The sequence below is a fragment of the Gekko japonicus genome, unplaced genomic scaffold (assembly GCF_001447785.1).
Source record: "Gekko japonicus isolate JY-2015 unplaced genomic scaffold, Gekko_japonicus_V1.1 scaffold5374, whole genome shotgun sequence".
NCBI lineage: Eukaryota > Metazoa > Chordata > Lepidosauria > Squamata > Gekkonidae > Gekko > Gekko japonicus.
The window spans coordinates 37,725-55,571 of NW_015164800.1; the positions used below are offsets into that span (position 1 = coordinate 37,725).

The window sequence follows — 17,847 nt, forward strand, 5'->3', positions numbered from 1 at the left end:
ACATTTCTGTACCCACTAGCCATGTACTGCGGCCTCTTTGCAGTTCCCATTAGCTTGTGCTGAATTTCAAAATGTATGCTGGGAAGTGGACTGCTATTTCAGCACTCTGTGAAAACTTCAGGCGCTAACCCACTGGTTCCGGTTCGCTATGCATCAGGACACAGAGCTCTGGGAAAGGGACTGGGCCATTTCAACACTGAAATGACTGCACATAGCATCCCGAGAGCAAGACCATGCATGAGAGAGCCCCGATCTCCTCTGCCTTGTGCCAATCCCTGTGGATATATTCGCTGTGAAGCGCAAGTCGCTGCATGACAAGCAGGAAATTCTTATGTGACACAAAGAATAAGGGGAAATGGCCGGGCATTTGCATAATCTGAAAACAAACATTGATCTGATAGTAACTGACAGGCTCAGCAAACCTCAAAAATGTCATAAAGCCTTGGCTGTTTTTTAAAAAAACGTCCAGTTATGTAACGGTGCAGTTTTTACAAAGCAATTCCTAACTCTTCATCAAGCCTTTATTAAATCAGTGAATGGGTTCCAAAAGCTCTAATTATTACTAGTTCCATAGTTTTGCAGTTTTCCTCACAGATGCAACTGATTTTTAAAAGGGGGGGACAAGAATCTGTTAAGGATTTTTGAGGGCAGGAGGGGGGCTTGAAAATCTATTCTAATTTATGTGTCCAAATAGACAAGCGTTAGTTGTCTTTCCCGGAATAGAACTAGCTATCAAAAGAGCTGCTTTCTGTTAGAATCAGCCTGGATGTGCAGCTGCGCGGTTGTGGTCAACACTAGGAAGTGAGAAAATACCAAACCCTGGAACATGCAAGTGAAAATCGATTTCAAGCATTGACACTGAGGACTGATGAGAGGCAGACTTAGATTTGAAAAAAGATCCCTTATGTGCGATAAGTTGTGGGGATTCTTTTGCAGAAGGAGAAGGGGAGAATTTTCCAGATCCTAAGGGCTGACACTTTTGGTATTTAAGTACCATCCCTTAGGGTTGCAAAATCAGTATTACTCATACAGGATTGCACCCAACAAGCCCCGCTTTACTGAAATGATTGGAGTTGCAGTTGTGCTCCTCATGACTCCCTCTGAATGTCGTGACAACCCATGGTTTGTTTAAACCTCAGCTCATTCACAGTACACCAGCGGTCATGTGAGTGAGGGGAAAGTGCTGGTTCTGAGCTAAAAAGCCAGCTTCAGCCCTTCATAATTCACACACCTCTTTCTTCTCTTTTGTCCCTTTTAATACATACAAGATCCACCAAGAACAGCTGCTTTGTTATATGTTAGGCAAATCAAGACATACAAAACCTGATCAGACATGGGCAAAAAGTCATATCTGGCCCAGGTCGGCCAGTGTTATCTGTACCTGTGATCTCAATGAACCCTCCTACCCACTCCCTCTTTCAATCTGAGACTGAAAGTGGCTTCAGGAACACACTGTCTACGGCACAGGCCTGGATGTTATTTTCTACCTGGGAGCCGTAGGCAGGGCTACAGGGTGAACCTGAAACTGTCTGTCCCAAATACGTGTTGCCCAAAGGCTCATGAAACCTGCTGCAGCCTAAGCAACTTTTAAAAAGGTGTTTTGGTTTGAGTGTCACAGAGATGAGAGCAGAGTTAGTTCCCTCACTTATTCTTTAAAGGCTTTATAGACAGGGGAGATTTTGTAGCACAAAGTTTAGCATACATGAGAGCTTACAACTCTTGCATAAAGTCATAGGGAAGAAATATGACAGAAAGCCGAAATTTTAAAGAGCTGCAGTAATCCTGCAAACCAACTCAACTTTACCTTTTGGCTTACTCTCTTCGTAGCTTACCTGAGAGAGAAATGCCTTCTGAGAGTCCGTACGGAAGATAAGCAAAGATGATCATCATTCCAAACTCCAGGGAGGGAGTTTTCCGCAGATCAATATGCTTTAACACGTCAATATCAAATGGTTAAGCAAAATTCAAGGAAGGCAAAGGAGCAAAAGAGACTGTTAAAAACAATGCACGTAGTCATTACAGCTTGTCATCAGGGTGGGAAGAGATGACCCAGTAGTCCTGGTATGTTGTTGTACTGGTTCACAGTATTGCACTAGGATCTGGGAGACCCAGGTTCAAATCCCCACTCTGCCATGGAAGCTCGCTGGGTGACCCTGGGCCAGTCACTCTCTCTCAGCCCTAACCTATCCAGCAGGGCTGTTGCTGTGATTACGACATGGAGGAAAGGGGAAATTATGTTATAATTCACTTTGGGTCCTGACTGGGGGGAAAAGCAGGGCACAAATATCCAAACAAATAATGACTCACGTGTCCATGGCCTATAAAAGCCTGATATACACAGAGGAAAGAAATGTGGTACGGAGTGCTTTTATTTTTCTCACACACAAAGTTGCCTTCAACTGAACCAGAGCATCAGTCTATCAAGGTCAGTATCGTCTACTCAGAACGGTAGTGGCTCTGCAGGGTCTCACAGTCAGAGGTCTTTCACATCACTTGTTGTCTGGTCCTTTAAACTGGAGGTGCCGGGGATTGAACCTGGGACCTTCTGCATGCCAAACAGATGCTCTGCCACTGCACCACAGCCTTCTCATCATTTTATTTAAGCTGGGCCCTACTTGATGGAGGAAGGAGTGGGATATAAAGTGAATAAAATAAACAAATAAATACTATTTCAGGAGAAATTACAGATGCCCATTCTCCCATGCGAGGAAGCTCCACGTTACAAGAAATGTCAAAGGAACTAACGATTCAGCCCTAAAAAGAGCTATATCATTCTAAGTCCACTGCAGTCAGTGGGTGTAGAACTCTGCTTAGGAATACACTGTAAGTCTAAAGCACAAGATAGGATCCCTCTCCAAACAGGAATCCTCAAGATTCAAACAGGAACCCCAGCACTACAGCACTGCTAGCTTTACCTTTAATCCTTCCTTGTTTCTCTTCAATTAGACTCTTAGGTGTCACTTGGGTTGCACTGCTATGCACAGCAGTACTTTCTAAATCTCCCTACCTTCAATGGGGCTTAAGCCACCTAACCGCACGTAGGATTGCAGTCCAGATTTCATGGGCTGCTGAAAAGGCAAGGATCATGGTTTAAGCCACTAATGGACAAGATGCTGAATGTGTCTGAGCGGCAGGCTTTCTAGAGATTTCAGCCAAAGGCTGAAACAGGGAGTTTCCCCAAGATTTTCTACATCTGGCCTTTGTTTCTGAGACAATGATCAGTGCACAAAATGTTTGTGCGGACTGAGAGCCATTTCATCACTCCTGTGACGCACAGGAGATTTTGCTCATCTTAAATCATCCTCGCCAGATGCCTGCCCCCAACCTTTTGAAGCAACTAAATATATCAAGAGCATCTTTTGGCATATTGAAGACTAACAAATTTATTACAGCACAATTTTTTTCTCTGAGTCAGAGCGCACTTAACTGCCCCAGGCACTGTACTTAAAAGCTAATGTTCAGTCTCAATAGCGGTCTAGTTCAAAATGATTCCTTCCTGACCTTCTCTCCAAGCAAACAGGACATTGTCCCCACTTTGGGAGGACTTTTTCAGAAACTGAAACAGGAGTGATTTCAGGAGTATCCCTCAGAAGGCAGGAGAACGCGGACTGGGAGTTCAGCCATAAGCTCCACGTGCATGAGACTTGGATTGCATTTGGTCCCTGGCATCTCCAGGGTATTGGTAGGTGGTAGGAAAGACCTTTTCTTTCCCCAGGTCCCTGCAGAGCTCCTGCCAGTCAGAGAAGACTATACTGAGCTCAAGCAATAGTCAGACTTGATGGAGAAAGGGGGGTGAATCAGTTCTGATATTTATCAGCGGGGTTTCTGTCACTGATCCTGAATCACTGAGCTAGTTTGTTATCTGACACTACTTTCCAGATTTAAAAAAAAACCCAATATCAGTAAAGAAATCCAAATAAGTTAATACAACTGTAAAAACAGTAAATCCTCCTTTGACTATTATTTTGATTTTATTTATATGCACAGAGGATCCTGGATTAATCAATGCAACCAGGTTTTCTGCTGGTGAAAAGGAAGGGGGGGGGGTCATCTTTGACCACCAAAGAAGCTGTGACACTTGCATGGATAGAAGCCATGCAGGCCAGAGGTTGGGGGCGGACTGGGTGATACAGAGCGGAAAAGCTGTTTTGATCCAACCCTATATTTGGTCTTCATTAGACAGAACTTTCAGCAGATGTGACTCAGCATATTCATTTTGCCTCAAGACTGAACAGAAGCAAGAAGATCATTTAGGTCCTTCTCTCATTAGTTGCTTACAATGTATTAGTTTGGATCTTTCGCTGTTTCAGGTTGAGGCAGTTTCTCACGGCAAGCCTGAGTACAGATCCACAAACTGCAGATACTTAATGAGCTGCAGTGCTGGAGCTTTGACACGGGTGTTTTCTGTTGCCCCAGAAGGTTGGACCAGAACCAACGGGTTGAAATTAAATCAGAAGTTTTCAGCTAAACATTAGGAAGAACTTCCTGACAGTAAGAGTGGTTCCTGAGTGGAACAGGCTGCCTCAGGAGGTGGTGGGCTCTCCTTTTTTGGAGATCTTCAAACAGAGGCTAGATGGCCATCTGACAGCAATGCTGATTCTGTGAACTTAGGCAGATCATGAGAGGGAGGGCAGGAAGGGCTGCCTCAGTGCTTAGTTCTTGTGGCCCCTTTTACATGCCCCGGGAAATGCTGGTTGCCATTTTGGGGTCAGGAAGCAATCCTGGAGGTTTTTCCGTCATCTTCTGGGTGTGGAACGGCGGTTACTTCGGGTGTGGAGGGGGAGGTATCTGTGGATTTCCTGCATTGCGCAGGGGGTTGGACTGGATGACCCTGGAGGTCCCTTCCAACTCTATGATTCTATGGAGGCTTCCTTTAATCTGAATAAAAGACTCTAGCGCAGTAGCCAAATTGTCTCAGCTCAAACGGGCTTGGCATGTGTCTTCTATCGAAGCTGGTAATCCTGGGGGGGAGGAGTACAGGAAAGGCACATAATTCTAGTTTCAACCCTGGCTCGAGTGATGATTTGGCCATTAGCTCCCGGAAAATATTGGTAATGAATTCATTCTCCAAATGTGCAGAAAAGATTAGGTAGCATTTCCACAAAAGAAAATTGCATGCCCCCATTACACCCTGACCTGAATGGCCCCAGCTAGCCCGATCTCAGAAGCTAAGCAGGGTAGGATCCTCTTTGGTACTTGGATGGGAGACCACCAAGGAACTCCAGGGTCATTCTTTAGAGGAAGGCAACAGCAAACCACCTCTGTTAGTCTCTTGCCTTGATAACCCTACGGAGCCGCCATGAGTCAGCTGCAACTCGACCTCTTTACACGCACAGACATTATATTTAGTATCCAAACTGCTTATAAAACTTTCAGCTTCTGTCCTCTGCGCTCTTCTTCTCTAAGGCGTGCTTCACACAAACACCAAGCAGCACGGATGACACTTGAAATACAATCTCCACCACAGCTGTTCCAGGCAGCTGTTTTGTGTGTAATGGCTCGCTAAACAGAATCAGCTGTCACAATGCAATTTTCTTCATGGCATGAAAAGCCATTAACAGGAGTCCAAAAGCAACAGCAGGGCAGTATGTTTATGAGGGCCAATGGGGTTCCGATTTCATTAGAACCTCTTCTTTAGACTGGATGTGAAAGAGAACAAACAAGCAAAAACAATGAGGGGGAGAAGCTGGTTTTGGACTTGGTGGAAAGCCCGAATCCAGAGACTGTAGCAGCCATAAAATGGAGGAGAAGTATTTAGGCAAACTGAATTTGGTAAAGCTTCGTGTAAAAAAAAAAAAAATCAAGTCGTAGGCAAGGATATTGAGACAAAGATGCAATAGCCACTGCCCCTTTGAAAATAAAAAAGCAGTAATTTAGACCTGCCTCCAGCACTAATTGTAACTAGAGATGTGAAGGCCTGGGAAGATTGCGGGTGGGGTGGTGGTTCCTGTCTTGTTTTCTTCCATTTTTCCAAGAGAAAAATTAGGAGATTTGGGGGCGCACTGGGGGCGGGGGAACTCCTATGAAATATTTTCACTGTCAGAATGAGTGAAAATCTCACGGCAAAGCTTTTTCACTTTCAAAATATATACCATAAAAAAGTTTGACTTCTTTCTAATATGTCCAGTGAAAAAACTGGGAAATTTTAGAGGAGCACTGAAAAACAAACAAACATGAAGTTGTGCTATCCTTCAAAATGAGGGCAATGCTTCTTAAGACAAGGTTTTTTATACTGAAAACATGTTGCATGCCCCCATTACGCCAATGTAGGAGTTTGTGGGGTGGCACTGAAGTGCCTTACCTCATTTCTCCAGGGTTGGGAACAGGGGGTGGTGCTAGGAGAGAAGGTATCACCTAGACACCCCCTGTTGTCTTGGGTCCCTTAGGGGGCAGTCCTCTCTCCAGTGTTGCTTAACATCTTTATGCGCCCCTTCACCCAGCTGGTGTGGAGTTTTTGGGCTGGGCTGTCATCAGTATGTAGATGACACCCAGCTGTATCTGTCGATGGGCAGCCGGCTGGACACTGCCCCTGCTATTTCGGCCGAAGGGCTGGAGGCTGTGACAGGATGGCTGAAGCAGAATTGGCTGAGACTGGATCCATCAAAGATGGAGGTTCTGTGGCTGGGGGAGGACGGGGACTCAGGGCTAAGGTACAGACTCCCAGCTCTTGATGGTGTACCTTTAATACTGGTGCCAACCGTCAAGAGACTGGGTGTGTTTCCGGATGCCTCCTTATCAATGAAGGCCCAGATCACAAATGTTGCTAGACTGGCGTTTCTCCAGCTGTGCAAGATCAGACAACTGGCCCCCTGCCTGTCTCGCCCTGACCTAGCCACAGTAATCCATGCAACAGTCACCTCCATGCTAGACTATTGCAATTTGCTCTATGCATGGCTACCCTTGAGACTGATCCGGAAATGACAACTGGTCCAGAATGCATTGTCCTGGGTCCTTACTGGAACCCCACTGACAGCGCACATTCATCCAGTGCTTTGTCAGCTGCACTGGTTCAAGGTTCTGGTATTAACCTTTAAGGCCCTAAATGGTCTGGGACCAACGTACCTACGGGACCGCCTCTCCTGGTACATCCCCAGAAGAGCATTACACTCTGGAGATAAGAACCTCCTGCTGATCTCTGGCCTGAAAGATACCCAGCTGTCCTCAACCAGAGCCAGGGCCTTTTCTGCCCTGGCGGAACTCTCTGCCAAATGACATCCGTGCCCTGCAGAGACTTAATACCATTCCGCAGGGCCTGTAAGACAGAGATGTTCCGCCAGCAGAAAGATGGGAAAGAGAAGACATGAAGCCTACCTGATTCTATGCGAACAATCATAATGTCAAAGAGCTCACGTTAGTGCAAGATGTTCATCATGCACAGGGTTTTTTACAGTGTGAATTGTGGTATAGCGTCACCTCTCTTTAAACAGATGCTTTTCTGGCATGCGAACTAAAAGGCTATGTCAGTTATGAGCTGTGTCTCCCACAAATGCTGTAGGGCAAAAGGCACGTTAAGTTCTCATCAAATCCAGAATAACGCACAGCAAGACACAATACTAATGAGTACTTAGATTATAACCACAGCTGTTGCTAAACGGGAGCGGTGGCGCAGGCGGTAAAACTATGGCTGTTCGAGACCCACCGTGGCCGGGGTGAGCTCCCGGCCCTAGTCCCAGCTCCCGCCCACCCAGCGGTTCGAAAGCAGTAACAACAGCGAGTAGATAAATGGGTACCTACCCTAGGTGGCAGGGGGCACCCTCCTCCATTGCGAGGTGTGGTGGGAGCATCGGCGGCGGCAGAGCAACAGCGGCGAGATCGGCGAGGCGCGCCCATTGAACAACTCTTACTTTAAAAAAGTTTTCCCTAAGGTCTATTTAAACCCATCTGAATTATATCACAGTTGTACTCACCACAAAATGTCTTCTCCAAACCATCTGCTATGCATTTGAGAAGTTAATTTCAAAGGGTGCTCACCGTGTGAAAAATAAAACACATTTAAGGATCCACAAAATTAGGCTGTCCTCCCATTTGTCAAATATTTAGAGGAATACCTTGCCAAAAGTTGGATGATGAGATAGACTATGACATGGAATCAAACATTCCTCAAGGATAAGAAACCAGAAGATTCTAAGCAAGCAAGCAATAGAAACTGCCTTCGCTTCAGTGGCTAAAAATACCTCCGAATAAAGACAGTCACTTTTAAATGGAAGAATAGAAAGGACACGGGGGGTCTGCCCAAGTCAACTTCCATTTCACTGTATCTGAGAAGTGTGGGTATGTATGAAAGGTTATACCTTTGTTACGTGTGAATTACCGGACACGCGAGTCAAGCAGGAGATTCACACGGAGAATCGGCAAAAGATAGTCTTTATTGTAGCATGATTTGCAAAGCATGGAGAACGAAACAGGAGGGCAATCCCCCTGTAGCGCTCTGTCTTATCTTATCACACAGACTAATTTTATACCTCTCTGGCTGAGGAGATCAGTTGACCCCCTCCCTCACACTCTAGCTATGGCAACGTAAAACAACCTTTCATCTACCTACTAAGTGTGCTGAAGCGATAAACTTAGAAGCGTCGGATTCCTAGCTACCTTTCAAGTTACTTATTTTTATTGCTTAGCTTCTCCGCCAAGTGAAGCATATCAGCTTCATGTTTTGATGTTTCCTTAACTTGAAAGTGGACTGGTCTGGTCTTGCCCACCGCCCCCACACAAGGTCTGAATGTTCATGTTCTTTTTGCCCACGTCAAGGGTCTGAACTTTCTGAACCTTCCTTTGTTCCCCTTTCAGCATCAATTCGTTTGCTCTGGAGTCCCATCCTTCCTGAGCTAAGATGAAAATGTGTGAGCCGGAGGCTAAGAAACTGCGAGCCAGCTCACACCAACTCAGCTTAGAGGGAACACTGCCCACAAGACTCTCGTAGGGAGGAAACCCATCTTCAACCCAAGGCTTGGCTTGGCTCGACATTTTGTATAGAGAAAATATTTATTAATTTACTTACTTATGGGGAGAGGCATTAAAGTCGTGAGTGAGCGATTTGGCCGCTGCATCAATTAGTTTAAGCCAGGTTGGAAGGAGCCTTCACTGAGAGGAGTTACACTACAGGTCTCGACAGCAAGGCCTGACAGGTGTTGTGAACAATTTCCCTTGTAAAACAGGGAAAAAGAAAGACAATTTAAAAAAAAGATCTTTAGTGGTAAACAACAAGGCAGCTTCCTAAAGCAATGATGGTGTTTCCTCTAGGTATGCACCATTCCCTTGCCCGAGGCTGAAATTAGGTTTTACATGGATTGTGTGGTTGCCACCCAAAGCAGTAAGTAACCCAGCATCACCCTCTTCTTTTCTCTCCTGTAGAGTCTAACAAACTAAAGTTCATGCTGTGCAGCTCATTGCCTTGCTTGCTTACCAGCACCTCCCCGCCCTCAAGAATTTCACTTGCTAACATTTGCAGGGGGCAAAGAAACCCATACAGCGATGATGTCACATCCCACATATTGTTTACTAGATAGGGGGGGAGTGGGAGGAAAGGAAAGCTTCTGTCTTAATGGCAGCCAGGCAACCTCTGTCGGCAGCTGATCTTTTGCCTAACAGTGGGCTCCCTTCAGACATTTAAAACCTATTCAAGCTAGTACAGAAAGCCCAAGATTTAGTTTGACACAAATCCACACTGAACGAGAGTCAGACCCAACTGGCTGAATACAGTTTGCATAGTTGGGCTATAAAAGCCCTCAAAGTGGGAGGAAAAACTCCTAATTTTTTAATTGAATTTTTTATACATAAGAAAACTGGAGCATATGCTAACAAAAAAGAGACCCACTACTGAAAGGGTATTAATCTGTTATGGCCACAGCAAAATAAATAAATACATTCCCAGTATGTTTTATAAGCCTCCATGATCATGCAAGAATGAGCTATTAGACGGCAACTTGGGCTTTAATGGGAGTCATACCCAACTGCAAAGGTTTTATGCCGCTCCAAAACAGATGCCCAAGATCACTGCAATGCAAGAAAGGAAACAGATTGCCAGCAAAAGGCCTTTGTTTCAAAATAGTAATCTCCTGAAGGAAAGCACTGGAGAATCTTTATAAAAATGTAAAGACATCTTAGTTTATGCATTTACATTGTATTACCCAAAAGCAAAGGGTGTCTCTGTGTGTGCGTGTGTGAAGTGCTGTCACGTTGCGGCTGACGTACATCAACCCCAAGCAAGGGGCTTTCAAGGCAAGTGAGAAGCAGAGGTGGTTTGCTATCACCTTCCTCTGCGGAGTCTTCCTCGGTGGTCCCCCATCCAAATACCGACCCTGCTTAGCTTAGCTTCCAAGATCTGGTGGGACTGGGCCCTCCCATGTCGCCTTCCCTCCCCCAAAGCAAAGGATATTACTGCGGAAATAAGGCCGGTAAGAGTCCCTAGCGCTGCAGAACCAAAGAACATCTTCAGAAAATATCCCAGTGCCTGTAGAAAGGTTTGCCATCCGCTTACATCTGACGTATGTTCTCTTGTCAAACCTTCGGCAGTGCTGAGAACAATTTAACAAAGAAAAAAAGACAACCAGGGCCAGTTAGTTACACATCTAAATCTGAGATCCTGCAAGAACCACACGATTTGTGCGTGCGTGGGTTTGTTTTTTTAAATCTCAACAAGCTACATTTCTTTGCTGAAACTGCTTTTAAAATGCATTTATAGCCCTATAACAAGTGGAATGTCAAAAGGCATTAAATCAAGTGCTGGAGCAATCCCCCCAAGGGGAAACACATTTCTGCTAAAAAATCTGGAAATCTACCCTTGTTTTTGTGATGCTCTCTTGGTATTGGTATAAAAGGACCAGAAAGATGCCTACTGCAGCAAAACAGGGGATAACAGGGATATGATAAAGATGAGCATTCACGGGGAACAAAGGTGGACTGTGGAAGACCCCCCCCTTCTTCCCACCCATATATTCACACAAAATTAATGTGCTCTTTCCTCGGATGATGAAGGCACTGAAGAACATGGAAGGCAAAAAGGTGGAGGTAGGGCAGCACCCTAGGAAACATAAAACCCAAGGAATAAAGCTTTTGGATTTATAAGCAAAGTATCTGGCTGTAACCATTACACTTAGGAGAAGTCAGATAAGGTCTTTCCTCCTAGGATCTGGCGTTGCCATTCATTACATCCAATCTACTAATGGAACATACTTCCATCGCAGCACACAGCTATGAGTCAGCTCCCTGTTTCTTGCTGAGGTCAAACTCTATTCTGTTATAACCACCAGGGATGCCCTTGAAACTCTGCACCAAGCTAAACCCTTTGACCTTTATGGAAACCAAACAAATGCACATATAGTTAAATATTCTGTGCAGCATTCCTTGCACATAATTGCTGAACCTGATTATTTGGAGAATTTATATGCTCCTTTCCCAGAAACCAGCATGTGGTTGCTCACTAAGACCAAACAATGAAACCATAAAAACAACATAAATTCATCAGTAATAAATAAGCCATAACAAATTGCATTGTGATAACTATTCCCAACTGACCCAACTACATTTATTTCTCGCATCAAGTTCTGAGCATCATTGAGGATCAAATTGAAGGTTGCCTGGCCTGTAGTCAGCTACATGAACAATTGTTCCAAGGCACAATCATTTCTGGTAGCCAGACTTCGATGTCTTTTTCATGCCCTGCACACACATTATTACACAACCTTTTCCTCTGGTTACCTTCCTTATTTTTTTCTCCATGTCAAAATCCTCCTTAAAGTTCATATAAGAAAAGAAACAATATGTCACCAATATTAAGTTAACTTTCAGCCCTGGTTTTCACGCCGATAGCAATTCTGCGGGGCAGTCTTTTCCTTTCATGCACACTAAATAGCACACTTTCAATCCACTTTCAATGCACTTTGCAACTGTATTTTACTGTGTGAAATGGCAAAATCCATTTGCAAATGGTTGCTGAGGTGGATTAAAATGGCATTATTTAGCATGCATAAAGTGACATAGTTTTTTGGTCTTTTTGTACACCTTCTGTGACATACAAAGCTACTCAATCCAGATAAGTCCTTTCCTGTCTTTCCTCGCTAGCTGATATCCAGGGGTAGTCACATGCTACTTATTTTCCCCATCCTACCAGATTTCTGAAATGCCAACTACGTCTATGTTCTCATCTAACGCCAAGCACTCCAAATCTCACATCTACCTGAGACACTTCTCTAACTGCAAACAAATACCTATACTTTATTTCCTTCTCCAAGCACCCTTGGTGTACACTTGGAAATATCCTGGATGCATCTATCAAAAAATATTATGTGTGTCTTTAGGCAGGTATTTGTCTGACTGACAGTAGCATTTAAAGCATGAGGACTTTTTTGAATATCTGAACAGACTTACTTTGTCAGGACAATTGAGACTGCATCATTGAGAATACTCTCCCCAAAGACCAACATGTTAAGTACAGGATCGACATTAAGGGCGTTGAAGATAGCAATTGTGGCTACCGGGTCAACTGCAGATATTAGGGATCCAAAGGCAAAGCTGTAGTAAAATAAAATATTACATGTTAGCATCGCCTCTGAAATAATAAATGCTATGCATGCCAGTCAACAAGCCTGAAACAAACAGATAGAGATTCTTTGTGGAAGGAATGCTAACTCAGATAAAAGGCTATGAGAGTGTTATTTGCATCTGGCCCAGTATTAAATACTAACGTCCAACAGGAGGCTCTAGAACAATTTAAGTTTTTGCTGCCATCTTGTTTTAATTAACTGGTTTTAATTATATATTTATTGTATTTTGTTTATGTTGTAAGCCACCCTGTGCCCACCATGGGATAGGATGGGATATAAGTGAAATAAATAAATAAATAAATAATTTTAAATGTTTAATCCTGAAGTTGACACTGTCTGACACAGAATGAAGAGGCTGAAAAGCTTCTGTCCAGTAACTAGACTAATATACTTCGGTGTGCATTAGACCAACAATTATATCACTTGAGCAGAAAAATGAGTACTTCACTTTGCTTTCAGAATGCATATATGTTTCAGACTTCCCCTGAATACGACAAGTTGCTGCAGTTTTGTAAGCGTGTGCCCTCAATTAAACTCAGTAGCCCATCCCAAGTCCACAGCACCCTTAAGCTGTCAGGAACAGTCCACTGACAATAACCTAGCAAGTCAAAGCATTTCTTGGGGGGGGGAGGTATTTTTGTATTTGTGTCTGTGTGTGCCCATACCTGGAAATAATAGTGACCTCCGCTGACCCCTAGTTTAGGGCATGGAGGACATTCAGAGAAGTGGCTTGATAGCCTGCCTCTGCCTCCTGGCCCTGGTATTCTTTGGAGGTCTCCCATCCAAATACTTGCCAGGGTCATAAGAACATAAGAGACGCCAATGTTGGATCAGGCCAAAGGCCCATCCAGACCAACACTCTGTGTCACACAGTGGCCAGAAATACCAGGTGCAATCAGGAGGTCCACCAGTGGGGTCAGGACATTAGAAGCCCTCCCACTGTTGACCCCCCCAAGCACCAAGAAGACAGAGCATCACTTGCCCCAGAGCCCCTATCTATACCTTGTGGCTAATACCCACTGATGGATCTCTGCTCCATATTCTTATCTAATTCCCTTTTGAAGCTGTCTATGCTTGTAGCCACCACCACTTCCTGTGGCAGTGAATTCCATATGTTAATCACTCTTTGGGTGAAGAAATACTTCCTTTTTTCCGTTCTAACCTGACCGCTCAGCAATTTCATTGAGTGCCCATGAGTTCTTGTATTGTGAGAAAGGGAGAAAAGTACCTCTTTCTCTACCTGCTCTATCCCATGCATAATCTTATAAACCTCGATCATGTCACCCCTCAGTTGTCGTTTCTCCAAGCTAAAGAGCCCTAAGCCCTTTAACCTTTCCTCATAGGGAAAGTGTTCCAACCCTTTTATCATTCGAGTTGCCCTTTTCTGCACTTTTTCCAAAGCTATAATATCCTTTTTAAGGTGTGGTGACCAGAACTGCACACAGTATTCCAAATGAGGTCTCACCATTGATTTATATAGGGGCATTATGATATTGGCTGATCTGTTTTCAATACCCTTCCTAATAATCCCCAGCATAGCATTGGCCTTCTTATGATGCCCACTTGCCCATCTTTGACAGATCCCTTTGGAGTGCCTCACAATCCTCACTGGTTTTCACCACCCTGAACAACTTCGTATCATCCGCAAATTTAGCCACTTCACTGCTTACTCCCAACTCCAAATCATTAATGAACAAGTTAAAAAGCAGTGGACCAAGTACTGATCCCTGCAGTACCCCACTGCGGTACCCCACTGCAGTACAGCCTTGCTTAGCTTTCAAGATCTGACAAGATCAGGGTTGCCTGGGCTACCCAGGTCAGGGTGAAAACGTATGTTTCAATTAATACACGAGACAGATCAAAATGGGGCGGTGCAGATGTAACTAGGGCACTCTTAACCACAGTTAAGTGACTGGAGGAAGGCTCCAGGATTGCATGGCCCTGGCCTCATCCTCTGTCCATGCCAACATCAATTGGCCACCTTAGTCATAGTAAAATGTTATCCTGACACCAAAATTAACTGGGGGTGATGCCAGCCAGGTTCCTGCTTAACCAAGTTGCTGCTTAACCAGTCTCAAAGCCTCGCAAGAAATGCAACCCTTGCACCCGCTGCAGTGTTTTGGAAAAATAAGTTGCATGAAGTTGGATATTGTACAAATTTTAGCAAAAGCTTACCTATCAGTCATGTTGAGCTTACAGATGACTTCAGCCTGAGGAAAGTGATTAAAAAAACAGAAAGATTTGTTTCAATTAGCTATCACGCTTTGAAAACATTCTTTTCACCCCAACAGCATGAGTGCAATTTCAGTGTTGTGAGGACTGATAACTGAAGGAGTGCTGACAGTCTGTACTTATCCAGCTGACATGACTATCAAGCAGAGAGCAAAAAGCCACTCGACACGACAGGGTACCAAAGGGTCTACTTCAGGCTATTCATTTACTGTTCAGGGAACAGCTAAGGAAGCAGCACCACTTGTTCCACCAAGTTCATTCCTTATTGGTCCAAGGACAGCAATCTGAGTCTACCAATCAGCTGTATTTGCCCCTTCCTCCCCACAACCCCCAAACGGTGGTTTGTGCATTTCCTGTAAAAGATTGTCAATGTTGCTACATTTCACATTCCCTCCACCCCATCACAGCTGACTTATGGCGATCTTGTGGGGCTTTCAAGGCAAGCGATGTTCAGAAGTGGTTTCCCATGGCCTTCCTCTGTGGTCTCTTCCCTGGACTTCCTTGGTGGTCTCCCATCCTGCTTAGTTTCTGAGATCTGATGAGATTGGGCTAGCCTGGGCTATCCAGGTCATGGCCTTTCCACCATACTCGGAGATAAAAGAAAATACCACGTGACTTAAATGCCACGGGAGGGGAACGTTAATAGAAATCAAAAACTGACCCCCTGAAAGCAACTTGAGAATAAAGAAGTCTGATGTTTCAATGAGGGGGGGATGGAAAAGCAAAGGAGATCAAAGGATCTAAAGTCTGATGACCTGCTGACTTTAGAGGCATGGTGGCAGGAGAACTACAGTGGGTGGCATCTCTGAATGCATTTAGGCATTAATGAGAAACTCCAGAAATTGCTCTCTAACATCTAGGATTGTGCATACTATCACCCACAGACACAGACTGATGCGTGGGGCCGTCTGCTGCCACATGCAATTCTTAGACCTGGGCATCAGGTCTTTTTAGATGTACACATGGACTGGAACTATGTTTCCCCAATAAAAGGACTTTATGTCTTAAAAGGGGATACAGTAAAGATGACGAGGAAAGGCTGTGTAACAGCAAGAGCACTTTTGGCAGATTTTAAATAGCAATTGGCAGTAAAATACACTGGCAGGTTCAAACAACAGCAAGCAGTAAAATGCTTGCCAAGAACACTTTGGCAATTCAAAAGATAAATCAAATAATTCATAGTGTGTCTAGTAAATTAAGAAAACTAATTAATCATTAGCTCACAGCTAGTCCAAGAAGAGCCACCCAAGAGGGTGGCTGTGTGAATAAGTGTGTCTGTCTGTCCAAGAGACACAGGAGGAAGGAGGATTGGATGAGGGGGGAAGCAAAAGTTCCTTAGCTGGCAAGATTTGTCAGGGAGGAGGGCTTGAGGCCTTGGGAAGAAGAAGCATGGGGAAGGAGCAGAAGATGGTAGACCAGGAAGTTTGGAAGTGGGTCTGTGGGAGAGCCAGAGGGAGGTTCATGGCATGAATTGGGAGTCACGTAGTGAGGAGAAGGAGCATGAGGACTGAGGGCCATAGCAAGAGAAGGAGGGAAAGCGGAATGTTAGATTACAACTCTTCCTGTCTTAAAGAGTGAGGGCCCTATCCATGGTGGTGGGCGAAAGTCTGAGAGAAAAACTAACTCAGAATATCAGGGGCCAGGGCATCTGCCTTTTTTTAACCTTTTTAATGACAGTGGTGGGAAACCAAAACTCAAGGTACTTAGGTTACTTTGAGGGGGGGTGCTAACGGGTCAAGAAATGAAATTATCCTGCTGATTAAAGGCTCGATTAAGATTGCATTGTGAGGGATAATCTTGAGTGGAAAGGAATACTGAGGTACTGTCCTGCAAGCAACCGTCCTTCATTTTGGCCTGGGTATGAGGGATTCTAGAGAGACACAGAATGATCCTTGACTGGGGTAGTGTGACCGCTTTCCCATGGGAACCTGGCTATCTCATCAGGACATGCACTTAACTGCACTTTGTCCTGATCATGATGCATTGGGGTGTTACAAAATAGAGGCCTCCCCCCTGCGCACTTCTGGTTACATAGAGCCCTTAGGACCGGGTTGCCAACCTCCAGGTGGGCAAGCGTAAAGAAACACCATGTCAGAACAAAACACACTCTACTAATATGCACTTGTGTCTTCATATATTGATTTAAATGCAATAGAGACCCTAGTGTATCTTATACATATTCATTATAATACAAAAACCTAAAGAACATTATATATCTACTAACAGAAAAGTCCACAGCTACAGAGACCTATTCCAATGCTGTAGACTATCTTGCTCCTGATAAGAGACTGATGAAGGTTGCAACGTCGTAAATGATGAGAGATGCAGCAGGCTGTTATGTTCTCCACAAAAAGGGATTCAGCAAGCATCAGAGCAAGCAACACGCGTAGGCAAAAATTGCGTGTTGCAACAGATTCTTCTTCAGGCAGACATATTTTTCAGTAATGAAAGCTGGACTTCTCAGTATGCCAACCACTGTACCAATTAGTGAATGCTTTTCTTCTGCTGCAAAATTAGGCTGCCACACAACTGAAGAAAGCCACATTGACTAATTGCATGAATTCAATCATATGTAAATAAAATAGTAACTTTAAAGAAGAAGAAAAAAGACTCATGAATGATTCCATAGGTCATTTTCTGCCAACGCAACTCAATTCCATCCACAGGAGGAGTGTTTGAATGACTTCCACTGATGCCTTCTTCCCACTGCAGCCTACTAAAATCCCCCAGCTTAGGACCTCATAATATGAGGGGCCTCTAAAAACAAAAAGGGTTGGATTCCTTTGTTGTATGTGTGCCTGTGTATATATGCAAAAAAATAAAGCTTTCAAATTTACATTTCAGCATCATTTCTGCGATAATAAGAACAAAGTATTTCTTTCTTGACTACGGGTCTCTTAAACTGATGCTGCTTCCACAGATACAAGCTCTTGTTGCTGCTATGAATGCGGAGGCATTTGCGTGGTAACAGAGTACCCAGACAGCTGTTTTCTACACACTTTTTTTGCTTCCACCATTCTTCTACCAGAATGCTTAAAAAAAATATATTAGGAATTGCTGGATCACCATTATA

The 17,847-nt window shown here is 44.2% G+C and overlaps 1 protein-coding gene across 1 annotated transcript in view; it reads right to left on the minus strand.

Annotated features, from left to right (window-relative positions):
• SLC9A8 (solute carrier family 9, subfamily A (NHE8, cation proton antiporter 8), member 8) overlaps positions 1-14,752 on the minus strand; it is a gene marked incomplete at its 5' end in the record, with an annotated part of 33,461 nt that extends 18,709 nt beyond the window's left edge. The window contains 4 exons of the mRNA XM_015409745.1: positions 1,833-1,938; positions 10,376-10,514; positions 12,367-12,510; positions 14,718-14,752. Of these exons, the coding sequence (XP_015265231.1) occupies positions 1,833-1,938; positions 10,376-10,514; positions 12,367-12,510; positions 14,718-14,752 (424 nt within the window). The remainder of the gene's footprint in view (positions 1-1,832; positions 1,939-10,375; positions 10,515-12,366; positions 12,511-14,717) is intronic.
• Between the last annotated feature and the right edge of the window lie 3,095 nt (positions 14,753-17,847).